Source organism: Trachypithecus francoisi, unplaced genomic scaffold (genome assembly GCF_009764315.1).
Source record: "Trachypithecus francoisi isolate TF-2019V2 unplaced genomic scaffold, Tfra_2.0 Lachesis_group12, whole genome shotgun sequence".
Taxonomy (NCBI): domain Eukaryota; kingdom Metazoa; phylum Chordata; class Mammalia; order Primates; family Cercopithecidae; genus Trachypithecus; species Trachypithecus francoisi.
In genome coordinates this window covers 109,322,713-109,347,001 of record NW_022681457.1, presented here as the reverse complement: position 1 = coordinate 109,347,001, position 24,289 = coordinate 109,322,713, and the positions used below count along the sequence as shown (strand labels likewise).

At 44.6% G+C, this 24,289-nt stretch overlaps 1 protein-coding gene across 4 annotated transcripts in view; it reads right to left on the bottom strand.

Moving 5' to 3' along the window:
• FBXO42 (F-box protein 42) overlaps positions 1-24,289 on the bottom strand; it is a 101,469-nt gene that overhangs the window by 5,336 nt on the left and 71,844 nt on the right. For all 4 annotated transcript variants that reach the window (XM_033228231.1, XM_033228234.1, XM_033228232.1 and 1 more), the window contains 5 exons: positions 5,002-5,155; positions 4,117-4,227; positions 1,741-1,837; positions 1,202-1,258; positions 78-194 (listed from right to left, as the gene is read on the bottom strand). In XM_033228231.1, coding sequence (XP_033084122.1) covers positions 78-194; positions 1,202-1,258; positions 1,741-1,837; positions 4,117-4,227; positions 5,002-5,155 — 536 coding nt within the window. The remainder of the gene's footprint in view (positions 1-77; positions 195-1,201; positions 1,259-1,740; positions 1,838-4,116; positions 4,228-5,001; positions 5,156-24,289) is intronic.

Below are 24,289 nucleotides of genomic sequence, written 5' to 3'. Positions count from 1 at the left end.
CTTTGAGACCTGACAAAGTAATGTGGTTTTCCAATTTAGGACCTGTCCTCCTGCTGGCCTGTCAGCTGCCTGCTTACCCGGCATGCTGGATGACACCACAGTTCTGGGGCCCCATGCTCTTCATTTTCTACCTTGAGTGGCTGCCAGGCCCAAGGACCAGAATGCATGTGCAACAACCAAGCATCCTTGAACAGCTGTAAGAGAAAAAACCAATGACAAGACTCAGGTGTGATATGTGTTCCAAAACACACACACACACACAGAGTTGTAGTCTCAAAGCTGTCCTGTCTGGTCTTGAAAGGATGTGGGCTCTTCAGAAGGAATAGCAAAATCCTCAGTTAATTATTCACTTGTGCATGCATCCACTTATGCTTTCATTCATTCATATATTACCACTGGCTTAGCATATGGAATTGTGCTTGTGACCCATGAATCAACTGTAAGTGGTTTTGACACTTGCCCATAATTTTATGTGTATGTATTGGGGATTGAAGGAGAGGATAAATAATACATATCCACAACTTTCTGAATCTGCATTTTTTTTTTTTTTTTTTTGAGACTGAGTCTCGCTCTCTCGCCCAAGCTGGAGTGCAGTGGCGTGATCTCAGCTCACTGCAACCTCCGCCTCCCGGGTTCAAGTGATTCTCCTGTCTCGCCCTCCCAAGTAGCTAGGACTACAGGCGCGTGCCACCATACCCGGCTGATTTTTTTTATTTTTAGTAGAGACAGGGTTTCACCATGTTAGCCAGGATGGTCTCGATCTACTGACCTCGTGATCCGCCTGCCTTGGCCTCCCAAAGTGCTGGGATTACAGGCATGAGCCACCGCGCCCAGCCCTGAATGTGCATTCTTAAATTCTGTGTGAACTCTGACAGTTATCAACCTGCTTTTTTGTTCCAATGCCCTCTCCCCTTTGAAAAAATGATAGCAGTAAACTTTATCACCTAAAAAGGAAATAGGAATAGGAAGAATATAGAAATGAATATTCAAGAGACAAATATATATGATTAAAAGGATCCCCTCAACCCTAAAAAAGAGCAGAAACAAAGACCAGAAAATACAAAGGCTAAACCCAAAAAGCATTCCTTACATTAAAATGCCATGGAAATAGTCTTGTATACTCCTAGAGAAGAAGACAGGGGAAACAGGTTTTGAACACTTAGCAGCAGGCACATGGGAATGCCACAGAAGCAATACTCACAGCATTGGGACCGCCACACCCTCCGAGGATTAAGATAGTTGCATCATCTATGACAATCTGGGGAGGGGAAGACATTGAAAATAAACCTACAAAGACACAGGTTTCTGACTTTCTATGCTTCACTGGTATATGAAAATAGCCTACCTAGCTCCCAAATGGGAATGTTCTAGTTACCATAACCTCTCCATTCTCCTAAAAACATGTCAATTCTGATCCCTGTGAACAAATTACTGATAATTCACCAGAAAGGATACATTCTTTGTTGATCAAATATTAACATGAATGTCAACCACATAAAATGCAAGATTCTCTTGAGAAATGACACAGCAAAGTAAATGCTTTGGGAAGGAGCATAATATAAAACCACTATAAATAATATGACCAATTAGAAGTTGACAAATAAATACCAGTAAAAAAGAATGATACATTTGCTTTGGCTTAGTGTATATTGGCATCTTACCTGACTCCCTCCTCCCTCTCCCGTCCTAACTGAAAGATGCTACAGTGTTTGCTGAATAGTTATTTTAATTCCTGAGCACCTGAGATTGGCCACCTCGAGGATGAGGACTGGGGCCGGAGATGTTCGGCTTGGACCACGCCCACTGCTCGAGGTCAAGGACCCAGACATCATTGCTCCTGTGAATTAAGGACAGAAGGATAAAGGGAGTTAGGAGCTCCCACGGACCATAATGGTGGCTGGGGAGTTCCAGATGCCTGTGCCCATTTGGCAAACTTATACCATTTTCACTTTCACAGACTGTGTGGGCTGGAGCAGGTTTTACAGATGGCCTACTCAGAGTTCAGGGGCTTCTGAACCAGAAAGACCATGTTGCTGAATCCAAGCTCTGTAGCCTGAACAAGTCACTTAATTTTCTCTAACTCTGGCTTTATCTATAAAATGAAAAGACTGTTACTACTCTCTGAGGAGCTGATATAAATGAAGGGACCTTTATAAAGATGCGCAGCAAAGTGTTATGCTCCTACTGAGCTCTTACACTGTATCTTTCTTCCCCTACTTTCCCTAGCAGTCATCCTGAGACCTTCCCTCTGCTCTTTCCACAAGGCCTCATCTGAGCTATGTCTGCGGCCAGACACTAGTACCTGACGAGATGATTTTTTAAACCATCTATTAACTGAAGTAAAAGCAGATGATTAAAAAAATAGTTAATTGGTGACAGCAGGAAATAGATACTGGTCAAGCTACAGTTTTCAAAAGCAAAAACCACAAAGAAGAGAAAAAATGATTCAAAAGGCAGCTTCATGGTCCAGGAGTTAAAAGCTTTATCGATTCTGGCTACAAAAAGTAATTTCACAATGACTTATGAAAGCTGCAGTTTTATCAAGGACAAACTGGCATCTCTAACCCTCAAAGGACCAACATGACAAGGACAGACTCCTGGATGGCAGTCTCTCTTTTATGGTCACTTAAGGTCATGGATTCACCCACAAAAATATAGGAACAATAGTTCCAACATCTGAAATCCTAAACTCTCTCACTGGGAGAGTAGCTCCTATAATCTCTCTCCATAATTGTTTTAAAATATGAAGATGGAAATGTCTTAAGGGAGGACAGGGGTGGGATGGTCTTGCTGCTGACAGCTCATCAACTTCTCCTTCAGAGCACAGGGGAAATGACCACGACTTCTGCTACCGCTGAATCAGACAGTGATACAGATAGAATGTTCTGGCTCCTGACTATGGCTTGAGCTGTCCAGTATGGCCAGAAGTGGAGAGGACAGGAGGTAGGGAGAATGACATCACGGAAGTGTCATGCCTGACACAGGTTTCCTGCTCCTACCCAATCCACAACCCATCCCATTTGGTTTTTTTTCTTTTCTTTCCTTCTTTCTTTCTTTTCATGCCCTTTACATGTGGCTCAACCAACCTATCACATTTGGAGGGCCCGCCATTTCCAGTTGTCCTGTCAATCTCCCCCTCTCCTCCTCTAAAGTCCAAAAGTGAAAGAGCTGAGTAATAAAGTAGAATAAGTAAAGCAATCTGTTTCTCGGAAGTTGGCCTTCTGTAGGCACAGTACAGCAGGCAAGGTGGAGGTTCCATGAATTTGATCCTACTGAACAGAACCACGTGTCAATGAGATTCTACGTAACTATGATTTTACAGAGCAAATTTTTAAACTTATTGGTCTGTGATTAAGGGATCAGAGAATAGAATGCTAGGATGAGATAACTAATTCGATTAATTAGAGCCATGCTCAGGAATACTGACCCTAATTCACTTTTTTTTTCTTGAAAGTCTCAATCTGTTGCCCAGGCAATGGCACGATCCTGGCTCATTGTTTTTTTTTTTTTTTTTTGAGACGGAGTCTCGCTCTGCCGCCCAGGCTGGAGTGCAGTGGCCGGGTCTCAGCTCACTGCAAGCTCCGCCTCCTGGGTTTATGCCATTCTCCTGCCTCAGCCTCCCAAGCAGCTGGGACTACAGGCGCCCGCCATGTCGCCCGGCTAGTTTTTTGTATTTTTTAGTAGAGACGGGGTTTCACCGTGTTAGCCAGGATGGTCTCGATCTCCTGACCTCGTGATCTGCCCGTCTCGGCCTCCCAAAGTGCTGGGATTACAGGCTTGAGCCACCGTGCCCGGCCGGATCCTGGCTCATTGTAACCGCCACTTCCCAGGTTCAATCGATTCTCCTGCCATAGCCTCCAAGTAACTGGGACTACAGGTGTGTGCCACCACGTCTGGCTAATTTTTCTATTTTTAGTAGAGATGGGGCTTCACCATGTTTGCCATGCTGGTCACGAACTCCTGACCTCAGGTGATCCACCCACCTTGGCCTCCCCAAATGCTGGGATTACAGATGTGAATTAGGCACCTGGTCCGTCCCTAATTCACTTTTTAAGCCTGTTATTCCCAGGAGTATTTTACCTTCAGGCTCATATGGAGCAAACCAAATGTACTTACATTTGCCGGGATCCTAAAGAGCCACCAAAGACAATCATTTTATCATCTATTACACAGGAGGAGTGGCCAGCCATGGGAGGTGGCCCATGGGTTGTCACAATGCAATTCCACCTAATGTAAAAAGACAGGAGGAAGCCAAGAAGTCAGCACTACACGCTTTATGTAAAAATAGAAAGCAGGCCTCCATTTAAAATGATAATCCTATCACCATCAGCAGAGATTTGTTGGGATAATAAGTAGAGGATGGCATAAGGTATTTATGCCTTTCCTGTAAGTTTGCTTAAAGTTATCTTCACTTTCAAGTTCTGAACGTAAATAGTCTGGAGGGAGAGAGATGAGAAAACGATGACAAGAGACAAGATCATGGTTTGCTGACAGAGCACCACCTGCCACCTGCTACCTCTCCCTATGGTCCTGATCAGTAACAGCTAACAAGCGCCATGTACTAAGTATTCCATTACAAGAAACAGCAGTTGCTGTCATTAAGAAATGTATGTTTGAAAAACAATTCAGAGTAAGTCTTGGAGACACAGTTAGGAGTAAAGAATCATCTGGATCTATAACACTCCTGGAGTGTTAGCAGTCAAAGCTGAAGAGCTCACTGTTCTTCAACTGGCTTATTCATTTTTCTTGAAAGAGGAATAAATCTCTTCTATTTTTTTCTCTTTAGAATAAGGGTTCTAAATGCAGAGTTCTAAGGGAGTCCTGTAAACTCTCTGAAACTGTTGGTAAAATCTGTGTATATGTACATTTTTCCCCTTCCTCGGAAAAGAGTCCACAGCTTTCCATCTAATTCTCAAAGGGACACTTAACTCAAAAAAACAAAGAATCCACTGATTTAAGGTCTTTTTTTCCAGATTTAAAGAGTTTATCTTTGTGACTTACCAATTTTTAGAGGGTGAGTAAGTGTGTATTTCATCAAAGAATCTCTCTGGCTGGTGTAGGGGATAAGGGCTTGGCCGCGTCCAGCCACCAAACAGCACTAGCAAGTCCTTGTACACGACCAGAGTTGCTCCAGCTTTGGGGGAAGGATAGGACCCTAGGGAAAGTCAGTAACACCACGGTTAGCATTCAGGATCTCACAAAAATCCGTAGTTAGGCTATCCATAGATCACCTTTCCCTGGAAAAGTAACCAAAGGGGAACTAATACTACAAAGCGCAGAGGAAAGGTGGAAAGAAAACTGGGTTTGAGAGTCTGAGAGAAAATCGTCACTAATTCACATGTCTTTTATTATTAACACAGAGAAATCTGAATTAGAGGAAAGTTACTTAGCCTCTCTCATGTTTATAATTTGCTCACCTAAAATTAGGGATGACAGTACCTATCTCATAAGGCTGTTTTGAGTATTAAATAGTATATTCAAAGCACCTAACATAATACCTGGCACATAGAAAGTGCTCAACAAATGAGCATCCCTTCCCATCCCCTTAACAGAGGTCACAAAGAAAAGAAAGAAGGTAGAGGATCAGGGAGAAGTATATATAGAGGCTGGATGCCTGGATGCAACTTAAAAATAACTTGTTACAAAACACAGGTAAAGAAAAGGAGGCAGAACACAGTTCTTATTTGTCCTGTGAGTCAAATGTTAACATAGGGACCTCTAGGCCCCTAGCTATGGGCTTCACATAAACAGACAGCCTCAGCCTAGCACAAATGGCACAAACTTTCAAGGCTTGGTGTGAAGGAATTCCAATGAAACCATGAGTCTTACACCAAACACCATCTAGGCTGGACCTCTGGGCTACACTGACCAAATTCTGAAAAAAACGAAGTTTGGTTTGTGAGGGAAAACTTGAGAGATAACAAATGTCTTACAGGAGCATAATTTTTCAAAATCTATTGTCTTTGAAATAACAATTGCTATTTCTCCCCATCCCTCACTCTACATGTCACCTTTAGTTTTGCTCAAGACCAAAGTAACTTGTCCCAGTATCCAGGTGTTTCCCTTTGGAAACAGAGTCTCACTTTGTCGCCCAGGCTGGAGTGCAATGATGCCATCTTGGCTCACTGCAACCTCTACCTCCTGGGTTCAAGTGATTTTCCTGCCTCAGCCTCCCGAGTAGCTGGGATTACAGGCATCTGCCATCATGCCCAGTTAATTCTTGCATTTTTAGTTGAGACCAGGGTTTCACCATGTTGGCTAGGCTGGTCTCAAACTCCTGACCTCAGGTGATCCACCCGCCTTGGCCTCCCAAAGTGCTGGGATTAGAGGCGTGAGCCACCACACCTGGCCGAGAATGCTTTTTTTTTTTTTTTTTGGTTGAGACGGAGTCTCGCTCTGTCGCCCAGGCTGGAGTGCAGTGGCCGGATCTCAGCTCACTGCAAGCTCCACCTCCCGGGTTTACGCCATTCTCTCGCCTCAGCCTCCCGAGTAGCTGGGACTACAGGCGCCCGCCATCTCGCCCGGCTAATTTTTTGTATTTTTTTAGTAGAGACGGGGTTTCACCGTGTTAGCCAGGATGGTCTCGATCTCCTGACCTCGTGATCCGCCCGTCTCGGCCTCCCAAGAGAATGCTTTTTTTAAAAAATCTTTTTTTTTTTTCTTTTTGGTTAAAACTGCAGGATTCATTTTTCAAGATCTTAAGCAGAAGGAATCCCAACACTACACGGACCTGACAGCAGTGGAGATGCTCCAATCTAGGTGGAGAGCTTTGCTTCCTCTTTCAGTAGCACATTATGGGAACACTGAAAAGCCCTGCTCAGATTGCTTTAATGGTGTCACTTACAAAAAGTCTCAAGGTTCAGAAGGCAGAGCAGAGGACTCTTTCTTGTGATCTCACTTAGGGGAACAATACGATTTACTGAGAAGGCACCAGTCCTCAAGAGTACGGGGTGAGCATCTAAGAACACCATTTGGCATCAGCTATTTTTAGTTTCTTTTTCCTTTTCTTTGAGACAGGGTCTTGCTGTTGCCCAGGCTGGAGTGCAGTGGCACAATTATGGTTCACTGCAGCCTCGACCTCCTGGGCTCAAGGGATCCTCCTGCTTTAACCTCCCAAATAGCTCAGAATGCAGACAAGCACCACCATGCCTGACTGATTTTTTTTGTAGTGATGGGGCTTCCCTATGTTGCCCAGGCTAGTCTCGAACTCCTGGGTTCAAGCAATCCTGCTGCCTTGGCCTTTCAAAGTGTTAGGAATACAGGTGTGAGCCACTGTGCCCATCCATGTCAGCTATTTTGAATACTTTCCTAAATAAAACTGACACTAATCCAGACCACAGGATCTGACTGTAGAAATGAGTCTTTAATTATTTATTATTTATTTTGAGACAGGGTCTAGCTTTGTCACCCAGGCTAGAGTGCAGTAATACGATCATGGCTCACTGCAGCCTCGACTTCCCTAAGCTGAAGCAATCCTCTCGCCTCAGCCTTTTGAGTAGGTGAGACTACAGGCACGTAATATCATATCCAGCTAATTAAAAAAAATTTTTTGTAGTAATCAGGTCTTGCTATGTTGCTCAGGCTGGCCTCAAACTCCTGGCCTCAAACGATCCTCCCGCCTCAGCCTCCCAAAGTGCTGGGACTATAGGCATTACCCACCTCACCCAGCCAGAAAACTTCTCTAGGAAGAGTTATCACATCAATCTGAAGTGCTGAGGTATTCTCTATCCCCAAATCCCACAAGAATAGTGACTAAGGAGGCTGTTGTCCTTCATATAGCCTTATTGTTCCTGGTCAAAAACGTTTACCTCCCCAAGGGGATCTATCTCCTAGCCCAATTAGAAAGCCTAAGTAATATAATAGTCTAGTTAAACCACAAATGTTGCTCTAAAATAAATTAATTTGTGAAATACCAGACAAAGTTTCCAAGTTCTTGCCTCTAACTTGGAAATCATCAGTATTATGAAACAGTTAGAAAAAAGAATAAACAAATAAACACATCACAGGCTTCAGCAAAGTAGTAATGTAAACTTTCTAGGCTAGAATGTGGATTTGGATTTGAGATACTGAGCTTAAAGAAATTATAAATGCAGGCCGGGCGCGGTGGCTCAAGCCTGTAATCCCAGCACTTTGGGAGGCCGAGACGGGTGGATCACGAGGTCAGGAGATCGAGACCATCCTGGCTAACATGGTGAAACCCCGTCTCTACTAAAAAATACAAAAAACTAGCCAGGCGAGGTGGCGGGCGCCTGTAGTCCCAGCTACTCGGGAGGCTGAGGCAGGAGAATGGCATAAACCCGGGAGGCAGAGCTTGCAGTGAGCTGAGATCCGGCCACTATACTCCAGCCTGGGCGACAGAGCGAGACTCCATCTCAAAAAAAAAAAAAAGAAGAAATTATAAATGCAGTATAAGAATATATACCTCTTGCCAGGCGCAGTGGGTCACACCTGTAATCCCAGCACTTGGGGAGGGCAAGGCAGGCAGACCTCGTAAGGTCAGAAGTTTGAGACCAGACCGGTCAACATGGTGAGATCCTGTCTCTATTAAAAATACAAAAAGTTAGCCAGGTGTGGTAGCCCATGCCTGTAATTCCAGCTACTCAGGAGGCTGAAGCACGAGAATTGCTTGAAACTAGGAGGCGGAGGTTGCAGTGAGCTGAGATTGCACCACTGCAATCCAGCCTGGGTGAAAGAGCAAGACTCTGTCTCAAAAATATATATATATATATATATACACACACATATACATATATATATTTAAAGGGGAGACATTCACAGAATTTTAAAAAGTATTCATAAAACACAGCATATATAATGAAACTAGAGGAAAGACTACACTTTAGATCTGTACTGCCCAACAAAGTCACCATTGGCCACATGTTGCCCATGGTTATCAAACTGAAGAGCACAGATGTAGGACATTTCTATCATTGCAGAAAGTTCTATCGAACAGCACTGTTTTAGAAGAAGGTTTTAACTTTGTCAACAGCGTGCCTATGTTTGGGGAGTATGGGAAAGTAGTAGGGATAGATGAATAACTTAACTCCAAGAGAAATGACAATTATTGTTACTATAACTCTTACTACTGCTACTGATGTAATGACTAATATTTATTGAGCATCTACATCTATTATGTACTATGCAGTTTTTTTTTTTTTTGAGACAGAATGTTGCTCTGTCACCCAGGCTAGAGTGCAATGGCACGATCTCAGCTCACTGCAACCTCTACCTCCCAGGTTCAAACCATTCTCCTGTCTCAGCCTCCCAAGTAGCTGGGATTACAGACACACGCTGCCACGCCCAGCTAATTTTTTGTATTTCAGTAGAAACGGGGTTTCACCGTGTTGCCCAGGCTGGTCTCAAACTCTTGAGTTCAGGCAATCCACCGGCCTCAGCCTCCTAAAGTGCTAGGATGACAGTTGTGAGCCAGCGTGCCTGGCCCAATTACTACGCAGCTTTTTATGTGCTTTGCATGTAATAATTAATTTAATCCTTCTAAAACTCCTAGTTTTATTCCTGTTTTACAGATAAGAAACCTGAGGACACAACTCTTTTTTTTTTTTTTTTGAGACGGAGTCTCGCTCTGTCGCCCAGGCTGGAGTGCAGTGGCCGGATCTCAGCTCACTGCAAGCTCCGCCTCCCGGGTTTACGCCATTCTCCTGCCTCAGCCTCCCGAGTAGCTGGGACTACAGGCGCCCACCACCTCGCCCGGCTAGTTTTTTGTATTTTTTTAGTAGAGACGGGGTTTCACTGTGTTCGCCAGGATGGTCTCGATCTCCTGACCTTGTGATCCACCCGTCTCGGCCTCCCAAAGTGCTGGGATTACAGGCTTGAGCCACCGCGCCCGGCCAGGACACAACTCTTTAAATAACTTGCCCAAGGTCATAGAAATAATAAGTGAAGAGCCAGGATTCTAATCCATTTATTCCAGATTTTAATTTTTAATTTTATTTTTTTTGAGATGATGTCTCACTCTGGCGCCCAGGTTGGAGTACAGTGGTGTGACTGATCATGGCTCTGCACCTCTGACTTCCTGGGTGCAAGGGATCCTTCCACCTCAGCCTCATAGGCAGCTAAGACTACAATCACAGGCCACCACGTCCAGCTAATTTTTTTTTTTTTGTAGAGACAGGGGTCTCTCCATGTTGCCCAGACTGGTCTTAATCTCAAGTAATTCTCCCACCGCTGCCACCTCGCAAAGTGCTGGAATTACAGGCATGAGCCACCTCACCCAGCTATTCTTTTAAAAGAATGAGCTTTAAAGTCAGAATATATCATGCTGCACTTCATGCATACAGATACATTCTTTCTGAATAGTTGCCACAAACAAGTCTGATGCCTTAAAAGGTCTAGTGTTTCAAAGCTGAAGAAATTCTTTCTTAAATCTTAATCCGATAAAGCCAAAAACCTAGTCAGAGAGAAATAAATTAAACAGAAGGCTATTCCTAGAACCTCTTTTTCTCTACAACGCTCTGGAACACACTCCATCTCTAATATAGGACCATTTACTTATTCTTTGAATGCTCCAGGGAAAGGTAAGCTGAGGCCAGTGATAATGATAAATCAATATAAGAGATCCTCTAGGATTATCTTACGTAAAGGCTTTCCAAAACGACACCTCAGATATCTTGACCTTTTAGAAAGGCAAAATTTTTCCCTCTACTTTTTATCCCACGAAAAGGGAGAACTCCTCCATCTAGAATTTATCTCCACGGCCTGTTTTATGTCACAAAGTGTAGCAGCATCTTAGTTAAATACCTCAATTTCAGCATCTTAATTATCTCAACTAAGTAGGGGAAAATTAAATCAATTGTATACCCCCACCTCAATTTGTGGATGAACTGGAAAAAAACTTACCATACAAGAACAAATGAGGGGCCAGAGATCAACATACAGCTTTTATACAGTGAGGTCAGCAACCAGAAGTCAAGGATACAGGTGTATCAGTTTTGTTTGTTTGTTTGTTTGTTTGTTTTGAGACGGAGTCTCATTCTGCTGTCGCCCAGGCTGGAGTGCAGTGGCACGATCTCAGCTTACTGCAAGCTCCGCCTCCCAGGTTCAAGCAATTCTCCTGCCTCAGCCTCCCGAGAGCAGCTGGGACTACAGGCACCCACCACCAGGCCCAACCTAATTTTTTTTTTTTTTTTGTATTTTTAGTAGAGGCGGGGTTTCACTGTGTTAGCCAGGATGGTCTTGATCTCCTGACCTTGTGATCCGCCCACCTCGGCCTCCCAAAGTGCTGAGATTACAGGCGTGAGCCACTGCGCCCGGCCCAGGTATTTCATATTTTATGTGACCTTGATTACCCATAAAATATTTGGCAGCATATTTATTGCAAATTGGATACTTTTAAATTATTGCTACTTTAAGAATTGATATTGTGAAGCCTTTACAAAGAACTCCTGGCCGGGCGCGGTGGCTCAAGCCTGTAATCCCAGCACTTTGGGAGGCCGAGACGGGCGGATCACGAGGTCAGGAGATCGAGACCATCCTGGCTAACACGGTGAAACCCCATCTCTACTAAAAAATACAAAAAAAAAAACCTAGCTGGGCGAGGTGGCGGGTGCCTGTAGTCCCAAGCTACTCGGGAGGCTGAGGCAGGAGAATGGCGTGAACCCGGGAGGCAGAGCTTGCAGTGAGCTGAGATCCGGCCACTGCACTCCAGCCTGGGCGACAGAGCGAGACTCCGTCTCAAAAAAAAAAAAAAAGAACACCTACTTCCATTATTTCTAAAAATCTACGTATTTCATATATGTGTGTGTGTGTGTGTGTATATATATTTTGAGATGGGGTCTTGCTATGCTGCCCAGTCTGGTCTTTAACTCCTGAGCTCAAGCAGTCCTCTTGCCTCAGCCTCCTGAGCAACTGGGACCACAGGAGTGTACCACCATGCCTGGCTCATATTTCACTTTGAATTTGTTTAAAGCAGATGGTCCTTAATTCCCTCTCGATGATCTTAATGCAAAGTCTATAAATCAAATGAATTTATGGTGAGATCAGGTGGGGTGTGATGGCTCAAGTCTCTCATCCTCGCACTTTGGGAAGGTGAGGCGAGTGGATCACTTGAGGCCAGGAGTTTGAAACCAGCCTGGGCAACATGGCAAAACCATGCCTCTACTAAAAATACAAAAATTAGCCAGGTGTGCTGGTGTGTGCCTGTGGTCCCAGTTACTCGGAATGCTGTGGCAGAAGAATCGCTTGAACCCAGGAGGTGGAGGTTGCAGTGAGCCCAGACCGTGGGCCAGTACACATGGTGAGATCAGAGATTATAGGGATCCATGAATTTTGGCAATTTCTTTTTCTTTTTGGGACAGAGTCTAACTCCGGTTGCCCAGGCTACAGTCCAGAGTGCAGTGGTGTGACTGATTTCAGCTAACTGCAACTCCGACTTCTTGAGCTCAGGTGATTCTCCCACCTCAGCCTCCCAAGTAGCTGGGACTACAGGCACGTGCCACCACGGCAGGCTAGTTTTTTGTGATTTTAGTAGAGATGGCATTTCACCATGTTGCATAGGCTCGTCTCAAACTCCTGGACTCAAGCAATCTGCCCGCCTCAGCATCCCAACGTGCTAGGACTACAGGCGTGAGCCATAACTTTGGTAGTTTCTATATCAAAGAATAACATTCTCTTTAGCCAAAGTGGAGTTCTGGAAAACAAACAATAAGTCTCTATTAGAACTTCAAAAAAAAACACGAAAAGCCATATTCAAATTACATAACTGTATTCATTTTTTTTTTTTTTTTTTTTTTTTTTTTTTTTTTTTGAGACGGAGTCTGGCTCTCTCGCCCAGGCTGGAGTGCAGTGGCCGGATCTCAGCTCACTGCAAGCTCCGCCTCCCGGGTTCACGCCATTCTCCTGCCTCCGCCTCCCAAGTAGCTGGGACTACAGGCGTCCGCCTCGTCGCCCGGCTAGTTTTTTGTATTCTTTAGTAGAGACGGGGTTTCACCGTATTAGCCAGGATGGTCTCGATCTCCTGACCTTGTGATCCGCCCGTCTCGGCCTCCCAAAGTGCTGGGATTACAGGCTTGAGCCACCGCGCCCGGCCTCATTTTTTTTTAAGTTCCAGGAAAAGCAAGTCATTTAAAGAGTGCCTAAGCTGGGCACAGTGGCTCACGCCTGTAATCCCAGCACTTTGGGAGGCCGAAGCGGGCAGATCACAAGGTCAGGAGATTGAGACCATCCTGGCTAACACGGTGAAGCTCTGTCTCTACTAAAAATACAAAAAATTAGGCGAGCATGGTGGTGGGCGCCTGTAGTCCAGCTACTTGGGAGGCTGAGGCAGGAGAATCGCTTGAACCTGGGAGGCGGAGCTTGCAGTGGGCTCAGATTGCGCCACTGCACTCCAGCCTGGATGGCAGAGCGAGACTCCATCAGAAAAAAAAAAAAAAAAGAGTGCCTATAAACTTTCTTTAAAAACACACGGCGGGGCGGGCATGGTGGATCATGCCTGTAATTCTAGCACGTTGGGAGGCCGAGGCGGGTGATCACCTGAGGTCAGGAGCTCGAGAGCAGCCTGGCCAATATGGTGAAGCTCCATCTCTACTAAAAATACAAAAAAATTAGCCAGGCATGATGGTGCACACCTGTAATCGCAGCTACTTGGGAGGCTGAGGCAGGAGAGTCACTTGAACCCGGGAGGCGGAGGTTGCTGTGAACCAAGACTGCACCCCTGCACTCCAGCCTGGGCAACAAGAGTGAAACTCAGTCTCAAGGAAAAAACAAAAAAACAAAAGAAAACCATGGCCATATATTATTAACAGAAACATTTTTTTTTTTGTTTTGAGACGGAGTCTCGCTCTTGTAGCCCAGGCTGGAGTGCAATGGCACAATCTTGGCTCACTACAACTTCCACCTCCCGGGTTCAAGCGATTCTCCTGGCTCAGCCTCCCAAGTAGCTGGAATTTGAGGTGTGTGCCACCACGCCTGGCTAATTTTTGTATTATTAGTAGAGATGAGGTTTCACCATGTTGGCCAGGCTGGTCTCGAACTCCTGACCTCAGGTGACCCACCTGCTTCAGCCTCCTAAAGTGCAGGGATTACAGGCATAAGCCACTGCGCCAGGCCAACAATAACTTTTATATGGAGTAGCCGTAGATAAAATGTCAAGTCTTGACTTTGAAGAACTGCCCCTATGTGCATGTAATTCATTTCAAACAGCAGTTACAGTTACAGCACATAGGTTTAATACATTTTTATTAAAACACACAGATCTGCCACACTAGCACCTGAGTAATTAGAATTTTTTTTTTTTTTTTTGAGACGGAGTCTCGCTCTGTCCCCCAGGCTGGAGTGCAGTGGCTGGATCTCAGCTCATTGCAACCTCTGCCTCCCGGGTTTACGCCATTCTCCTGCCTCAGCCTCCCAAGTGGCTGGGACTACAGGCGCCCGCCACCTTGCCCAGCTAGTTTTTTATATTTTTTAGTAGAGATGGGGTTTCACCGGGTTAGCCCGGATGGTCTCGATCTCCTGACCTCGTGATCCACCCGTCTCGACCTCCCAAAGTGCTGGGATTAAAGGCTTGAGCCACCGCGCCCGGCCAAACTGGAAATCTTGAACAACATGGAGTACTCTGGGAATAGGTGACATCGATAGTTAAAAAGGCACATAACCACTATAGTGACATATGATGAAATAAATACTCCTCCTGCAAGAACACTTATAAAATGAAGGTTTTATACTCATTAGGACATTTCTTGGCCTGCCTTCAAAATAATGAGGACACTGGGCTTCTAAATTCAGTTTAAGTGCCATTACTGCACAAAAGTGAAGAAAGGAAGGGTGTCGTTCCCATCAAGCACCACAGGACCAAATGTGCCCACATCAAACATAGATGAACATGTTACTTGAGCCTCTTCCCCTAGAGCCAGGAGTCATCCTCATGGGCTTCATTCCCCAAACACACCAAAGGCCTCCTAAATCGCACAGCAGATATGATCAATGGAACAAATTTCAAAACAAAGCATGAGCCCAAAAGGCAGTTGTGGGAAACTGGATAATCAGATAGACACCCTATACAACAGAACTAACATTCCCTAAAACTGCTAATCAGTTCAGACGTTTCCCAAGGTTCCTATGAAATCAGAAGAAAATTTCACATGTGAAAGTGGTAGAATTACATGGCATTCTTGTTTACCTTTGCAAAGAAGCTGGTTAAACAGTGAAGCAGTTCCAAATCCTAGTTTGATTTCTATGCCACTTTCCCACAATTGTATCTTCTATTTACACAGAACCCAGGACTAAATAGAGCAGCTCAACTATTTGATAACAAGATAAAACAATCACCTGTTTTAATTGGGGATGCCTGTATTTTATGCATGATTAAAAAATATATGTATATACTTTTTGAGATGGAGTTTCACTCTTGTTGCCCAGGCTGGAGTGAAATGGCGCAATCTCGGCTCACTGCAGCCTCCGCCTCCCGGGTTCAAGTGATTCTCCTGCCTCAGCCTCCCTAGTAGCTGGGATTACAAGCATGCACCACCCACCGGCTAATTTTGTATTTTTAGTAGAGACGGGGTTTCTCCATGTTGGTCAGGCTGGTCTCGAACTCTTGACCTCAGGTGATCCGCCTGCCTTGGCCCCCCAAAGTGGTGGGATAACAGGCGTGAGCTACCATGCCCAGTCTAAAAAATATTTTTGTATCTCCATGGTATGATCATTTTTTAGTATTAGTTTATTGTTAAGGTGTTATAAATATACTGTTTGATGGCCTATTATGTGCTAACTACTGAGTACTACGAATTTTATATTTATTATCTAATTTAATCACTATAACCTTAAAATGCAGGTATTATTACTAGTCCCATTTTACAGATGAATAATAATGGTAGTTGAAGCTAATGCATAATGCTTATTACATTGAGCCAGAAACTGTTCTAGGTGCTACCTGAAAACTAAAAAAGAAAGAAAAAAAAAAAAAGCAAATTCCATGTTCTGAGTAATCAAGAAATACAACCTAAAGGGTTATTTAATGAAAGAAGAGTTAATCCCTTGTCCTTGGACGTTTAGGTTCAGATAAGTCCCTATCCAAAAAAAAAAAAATGCATTTCAAGTCCTCCTAAAGGAGCTCTATATGGCTCACAAAGCCTTTTGGTCCTGATCTGCATACTACACAGTTGGCTCTGAGTACCAGTGTCTTAGGCAATAATAGCCAAATGTCACAAGATGAGAAGCAGGTTTACAATCCTACCATTTTCTCAATATCACTTACATTCTCAACAAATAGAACTGTTACTCGAGTCTTATACACTTCAGACTTTTGGGGAGAAACTGACTTATTTACTTATTTTTATTTCTTTAAGAAAATGAAAGTGCTTTAAAACACTTTCAAATAAAATAAACAATATAGAACTTTTAAAAGAAAAAGTCAGAACCCTTTCTACCCCATGGAAAATGGCTATTTTCATTGCTGTTTTCAAAGTATAGTATTTTTTTAAAAAAATAGAAACATGTCTTTCACACATATATAGAGTATACATGTGTTAGGATATATTTAACTTATTAATAAGGGAGTAAGCAGGAAGTAGTGCTAATTCAAAAGAGAATCTGAGGAAAAGAGGCACGCTAAAATGTCTGCTAAGAGCCAGGCACATGCACCTCTGTAGCCCCCAGCTACTCAGGAGACTGAGGCAGGAGGATGGCTTGACGCCAGGAGTTCCAGACCAGCTTGGGCAACACAGTGAGATCCTGTCTCTACAAAATATTTAAAAATTAGCTAGGTGTGGTGGGGTGTGCCTGTGGTCCTAGCTATTTGGGAGGCTGGGATGGGAGGATCACTTGAGCCCAAGAGTTGCAGTCTAGCCTAGGCCATATACAGCAAACCCCCTGTTTCTTAAAGAAGTCTGCTAAGTTAAGGACAAAACTAGTTAACATCTGGCCGGGTGCGGTGGCTCAAGCCTGTAACCCCAGCACTTTGGGAGGCCGAGACGGGCGGATCACAAGGTCAGGAGATCGAGACCATCCTGGCTAATACGGTGAAATCCCGTCTCTACTAAAGAATATAAAAAACTAGCCGGGCGACGAGGCAGGCGCCTGTAGTCCCAGCTACTTGGGAGGCGGAGGCAGGAGAATGGCGTGAACCTGGGAGGCGGAGCTTGCAGTGAGCTGAGATCCGGCCACGGCACTCCAGCCTGGGCGACAGAGCCAGATTCCGTCTCAAAAAAAAACTAGTTAACATCTATGGGACAGTAAACTGTAACCTTTGGGTTAATCTTCCTATTTGACAGAAATGATCTGTATCTTTTACAGGCAAAAATCTACAATTTACATGTAACTTCACAAAGCCTAAGCCCTAACTAACAATAAACAGCAAGTTAAAAAAAGCTACATTGCTCTAGGGTAGTTTTCAAACTGGCTATATCAGAAGCAGCTGGAGGACTTGTTAAAACAGATTGCTGGGCCTCACCTCTGAGTTTGCTATTTAGTAGGTCTTGGGTGGGGCCTGAGAAGTGGCATTTCTAACAAGTTCTTAAGTGATGCTGATGGTTTGGGGAGTAGACTTTGAGAACCATGTCCTAGAGAGTTTAATAATTCTTGCGTGAGCCTGTTAGATGATGCTCCAATAGGACAATAAAAGGGTATCTAGTCATCCTTCTGCCTTATTTCCAAGTTCTGGATGATTTTTCTTAACACTGAACCTCTCCAGACTTATCTTCTGTGTGTACACTCTGTGTATGAATATAAAGAACCTGGCTGGGCACAGTGGCTCATGCCTGTAATCCCAGCACTTTGGGAGGCTGAGCCAGGCAGATTACCTGAGGTCGGGAGTTCGAGACCAGCTTGACCAACATGGAGAAACCCTGTCTCTACTAAAAATACAAAATTAGCTGGGCGTGGTGGCTCATGCCTGTAATCCTAGCTACCCGGGAGGCTGAGGCAGGAGAATTGCTTGAACCTGGGAGGTGGAGGTTGCGGTGAGCCGAGATCGTGCCATTGCACTCCAGCCTGGGCAACAAGAGCGAAATTCTGTCTCCAGAAAAAAAAAAAAAAATTATAGTTACTTGCCAAAAAGAACAGTAAATAACAATGGGATTAATAAAGTATGAGGTTCAGGTCATACTCCCCATCTTAACCACTCTGCGCAGACTCGCTTTCTCAGGGTGGGTTCAATATAAAGCATTCACTTGTAACTCCAGCTCCTTCACACACAAAACTGGCCTTGAGAGCAAAGTAATGCCAGATAGACCAGTTAACTAAAACCCAACCCACAGATGCGGTGTTTTTTGTTTTGTTTTGTGGTAGTGAGGAGCCTCAAACTGGCGTGTGTATAGGGGGTGGGAAGGATGGATTTTGCTGATGAAACCAAAGCTGGGTCTTGGAAAGCTCTGAGTAAGCATCTGGCTTGGTAAAGTTGTCATCATGGTAGTGTGTGAAGTGACTGACCTCGATAGCAGGAATTCAGAGATCAGCAGGAAGAATAATTTGGACAGATATTTCCCAGAATACCATATTAGCATCAGAATCAGAAAGCCTAGAGGGCATTAGAGGATATCCCGGCACATTTAACTTAGAAGGAAACAGATCCCTTAAAGAAAAACTGCTGGAGTTGTAATTTAACTGCTTACTAAAAACTATTTTGATTTTACAGGCAATACTTCGTAAGGGGAACAACAGCAACAAAAGCACGTTTCATGGTTCTGTGATTAGAGGGAGGGATAAAAGGATAATTGAGAAAAACACTTCAAAATTCATGAGTATAAAGTCTGTCTTGACCATGACCACCTTGAAGACCACTATTCAGAATGGTCTCCAAAATACTGCGGCCTAAGGGGGTTCTATCTGGAACAGATACTAGTTTCTCTTCTGGTAATAAAAATATTTCCAACTTAACATCAATGTGGCCAATAATAATTACAGGTCTTTGCATTTATGTAAATGCCCATAGAAGATACAAGTACATAATGCGTTAAAGAAAGAAACAGGAAGTAAATACAAAGTTACAGAACCCCTAAACTCCTGCTTCCAGGAGTGCTCTTTAATTGTAGTTCTAATCAGCCGTGTTGAAATTATCCATTTAGATTCTCCCCAATAAGATGATACTATCCCAGAAGACAGGGACTATTTCTTATGAAAATGTTTGCTGAATTGAAGCCATCCACGGAAGCCAAATGGTTACAGATCCCTCATGAGCTGAGATCAGAATCGGCTCCAGCTAATCATAACATACCCTAGAGGCATCAGCCGACCTTTGGGTGGGGTTAAAGTCAAACATTTATTTGGGTTTCCCCCTCTACCCACTCCATTTTTTTTCTTCCTATTTTACTCCTCAATTGTAAAAAGGCCAGAAAAGTTACTGATTGACATCAACATTCACTGGTATTAGATAAAACTTGTCTGGATCTCAGGATGCAGGGTGTACATTATTATTACAACTATATTCACATCTTTTAAAATATCATTCTATGGGTCATTTATGAAAAATCCAAATAACAGGAACTTTTGTAATGGGCATGAGAAACTTTTAGATCTTGTCTGTCTATGCCACAGGCATGAACTAAAGGAAATTCTCCATTGGCATTGTTTTCACTTCTTAACAAAACCGCATGAAAGACCACTTGATGAATAGGGCAGCACTTACCAGCTAAACATTAACAACAGGAACACCAGTAATAGTTCCTTGTTACCATTTCAAGTAGTCTTTTGATTCAATTTCTGAGGGAGGAGAGGAGGTCCAAAGTCTCAGTTTAATCTGATAATTTGTTAATTGCAGTCCTAATGGGGGTGGGGGCATGGGGGGGGGTACGCTTTCAAGTAGGGACTTTAAGAAGTGAAAACAATGTTACCAGTCATAAAGTTTCTGGCCTGGTGTCAAAACAGAAAAACTCCAGTCAGTCCTGAGAGTGAACCAAACTGAAATACGGTGAAATCTTACTTCGTCTCTCCCTGGGAGGACCAAAAGTTACCCAGATCTCTGCTATGCAAATATTCCCACTCTTCTCTTTAGCAGGAAGTAATGTGTATACAGCTTAGAAAAACATGTATTCTGGAAAAATCCCAGCATCTGAACTTTCTAAAGAAACAGGAAGGATTCCTTCCTTTTCTAAGGGAACCTACTGGCTCTGCTGTCATTCACATGTCCTGAGCCCATCACAGGTCCAGTTTGTTACAGGACTGCAAAGGGCTAGAGGAAACAAGGAAGAACCACCACCTCACAAAGAAGGTTAACCAGGAATAGGTCCATGGGTCAAGGAGGAGCTAATATAATAACTTAAAAAAATATTCTCTTAAATAACATCTTAACTCCTTCTTAATCAAAAGCACATCATTTTAATAAGAACAAACAGGCCAGGAGCAGTGGCTCAAGCCTGTAATCCCAGCACTTTGGGAGGCCGAGGCAGGCAGATGACCCGAGGTTGAGAGTTCAAGATCAGCCTGACTAACATGGAGAAACCCTGTCTCTACTAAAAAAACAAAACAACAAACAAAAACAAAAACAAAAAAATGAGCTGGGCATGGTGGCGCATGCCCGTAACTCCAGCTACTCGGGAGGCTGAAGCAGGAGAATCACTTGAACCCGGGATTCTCCGGTCTCAGCCTCCCAAGTAGCTGGGACTACAGACATGCACCATCACACCCGGTTAATTTTTTTTTTTTTTTTTGAGACAGAGTCTTGCTGTCGCCCAGGCTGGAGTGCAGTGGTCAGATCTCAGCTCACTGCAAGCTCCGCCTCCTGGGTTGACGCCATTCTCCTGCCTCAGCCTCCCGAGCAGCTGGGACTACAGGCGCCCGCCACCTTGCCAGGCTAGTGTTTTGTATTTTTTAGTAGAGACGGGGTTTCACCGTGTTAGCCAGGATGGTCTCGATCTCCTGACCTCGTGATCTGCCCGTCTCGGCCTTCCAAAGGGCTGGGATTACAGGCTTGAGCCACCGCGCCTGGCCTCGCCCCGTTAATTTTTGTATTTTAGCAGAGATGGGAGTGTTTCACCATGTTGGCCAGGCTGGTCTCGAACTCCTGACCTCATGATCCGCCCACCTCGGCCTTCCAAAGGGCTGGGATTACAGGTGTGAGCCACTGCACTTGGCCTTTTCTTTTCTTTTTTTTTTTTTGACAGAGTCTCTCTCTGTCACCCAGGCTGGAGTGCAGTGGCACAATTTCAGCTCCTGGGTTCAAGCGACTACAGGCACCAGCTACTGGGACTACAGGCACAAGCTATTACACCTGCCTACTTTTCTATATTTTTAGTAGAGATGGGGTTTCGTCATGCTGGCCAGGCTGGTCTCCAACTCCTGACGTCAGGTGATCTGCCTGTCTCAGCCCCACAAAGTGCTGGGATTATGGGTGGTAGCCACTGAGCCCAGCCTTTTTTTTTTTTTTTTTTTTAAAAAAGACAGAGTATCACTGTTCCCCAGGCCGGAGCGCAGTGGCATGATCTCAGTTCAAGCGATTCTCGTGCCTCAGCCTTCTGAGTAGCTAGAATTACACATGTGCCAGATGGAGTTTCACTCCTGTTGCCCAGGCTGGAGTGCAATGACGTGATCTCGGCTCACTGCAACCTCTGCCTCCCGGGTTCAAGAGATTTTCCTGCCTCAGCCTCCCGAGTAGCTGGGATTACAGGCATGAATCACCATGCCCAAGCTAATTTTGTATTTTTAGTAGAGATGGGGTTTCTCCATGTTGGTCAGGCTGGTCTCAAACGCCCAACCTCAGGCGATCCACCTGCCTTGGCCTGCCCAAAGTGCTGGGATTACAGGCGTGAGCCACCATGCCTGGTCTATTCTTTGTTTTGTTTTTTGCTTGTTTTGTTTTGTTTTTGAGATGGAGTTTCACTCTGTCACCTAAGCTGGAGTGCAGTGGTTCAATCTCACTGCAACCTCCGCCTCCCAGGCTCAAGTGATCTTCCCACATCAGCCTTCCAAGTAGATGGCACCACAGACATGCAAACCACACCTGGCTAATTTCTTGTATTTTTGATATAGGCAGGATTTCATCATGTTGCCTAGGCTCATCTGGAACTCCTGAGCTCAAGTGATCCGCCTGCCAAGGCCTCCCAAAGTGCTGGGATTACAGGTGCATGTCACCACACCCAGCCTCTTTCTCTTCTTACAAAGCCACCAGTCCCCACTCCCAGTTTAACCCATTAATCCAGGAACAAATTAATCCATTCTATTCTCATGACCCAAATACCTCTTAAAGACCCCACGTTTCAATACTGCTACACTGGGGATGAACTTTCAACACATGTTTCAGAGGAAACAAACATTCAAACCGTGGCAAGCCCCATCACTTCCAGTGTCTCTGCTAGATGGAGTCAGGCAGCATTAAAAGGAGAAAACAGGCCGGGCGCGGTGGCTCAAGCCTGTAATCCCAGCACTTTGGGAGGCCAAGACGGGCAGATCACGAGGTCAGGAGATCGAGGCCATCCTGGCTAACACGGTGAAACCCCGTCTCTACTAAAAAATACAAAAAACTAGCCGGGCGAGGTGGCGGGCGCCTGTAGTCCCAGCTACTCGGGAGGCTGAGGCAGGAGAATGGCGTAAACCCGGGAGGCGGAGCTTGCAGTGAGCTGAGATCCAGCCACTGCACTCCAGCCTGGGCGACAGAGCGAGACTCCGTCTCAAAAAAAATAAAAAATAAAAAATAAAAATAAAAGGAGAAAACAATTTAATTAAGCCTAACAACTGGACGCTGAAGTGCTTAGGATTTGTCCAGAAAATAATTCCCAAGGGAAGACTGGGGATGAATTCATAAATATAATCATGTTCCTTTCTTTTCATCATCCTTCACTTATTCACCATAGCCTTCAAGATAAAAGCCAGGCCAGGTGCAGCGGCTCACGCCTGTAATCCCAGTACTTTGTGAGGTTGAGGTGGGAAGATTACTTGAGGCCAGGAATTCAAGACCAGCCTGAGCAATACAGCAAGACTCTGACTCTCTCTTAAAAAAAAAAAAAAGAAGAAGAAAAAAAAGATAAATTCCAAATCCCTTACTTAACATGAGATACACACACACACACACACACACACACACACACACACACACACACAAAATTCCATTCTTTAAGCAAGTACTATATGGCCAGGTACTAGAGTCAGCAGTAAATAAAACAGACAAAAAGCCCTCGGCCCCAGGAAGCGTATAGCTTGCTGAGGGGAAGAAAGTGTGTTATATGGTGGTAAGTGCCGAGGGAAAAAAAAAAAAAACAAAAAAAAACAGGAGGAAAAGGAGTCAGGAGTCAGGGAAGTTGTCCTTTCAAACTGTAGTTAGGGAATGCCTCATAGAGGGAGACATATGAATAAAGACCTGTGAAGCAGGTAAAGGAGAGAGTCACAAGGACATGCAGGAAAACTGTTCCAGGCAGAAAAAGCAAGAGCAGAGGCCCAGTTGTGAGGTTAAAATACAGCGAGGGGCAGGAATGCAGCAGGCAGAGGTCAGAGAGATGAGGGGACAAGATGATTATGCAGGACCCTGTTTGGCCATACTTTGACCCCTAACTACCGTGTGTGTGTGTGTGTGTGTGTGTGTGTGTGTGTGTGTGTGATGGCATCTAGCACTGTTGCCCAGGCTGGAGTGCAGTGGCATGATCTCAGCTCACTGTAACCTTCACCTCCCAGGTTCAAGTGATTCTCCTGCCTCAGCCTCCCAAGTAGCTGGGATTACAGGTGCACGCCACCACACCTGGCTAATTTTTGTATTTTAAGTACAGACAGGGTTTCACCATGTTGGCCAGGCTGGTCTTGAACTCCTGAGCTCAGACGATCTGCCCACTTCAGCTTCCCAAAGTGCTGAGATTACATGCGTGAGCCACTGTGCCTGGCCCCTAACTACCTTTCTAATACCCACTTGTACCACTCTCCCCTCATATATCCTGGTTCAGGAAAACCCAACCTATTTGTAAGTCCATGGACATACCAAACTCTCTTACCTTCATCCATAGCCTTTTTTCAATGGCTATCCATAGCCCTCTCTTCCTTTACCACAGAAGTGTTTGGTTTTCTTCTGTTAGATGGAGAACCGCTTAGGATTAGGAACTCCTGTTACTTAGTACTATACCTGCATACCTAGCATAGTCATTGGATGCTCAATGGTCCTCTGTAGGCTGGGTGCAGTGGCTCATGCTTGTAATCTCAGCACTCTGGGAGGCTGAGGCGGGTGGATCACCTGAGGTCAGGAGTTTAAGACCAGCCTAGCCAACATGGTGAAACTCCGTTTCTACTTTTAAAAAAAAAAAAAAAAGTAGCTGGGTGTGGTGGTGCGCGTCCGTAGTCCGAGCTAGCGGAGAGGCTAAGGCAGGAGAATCATGTGAATCTGGGAGGTGGAGGTTGCAGTGAGCCAAGATTGTGCCACTGCACT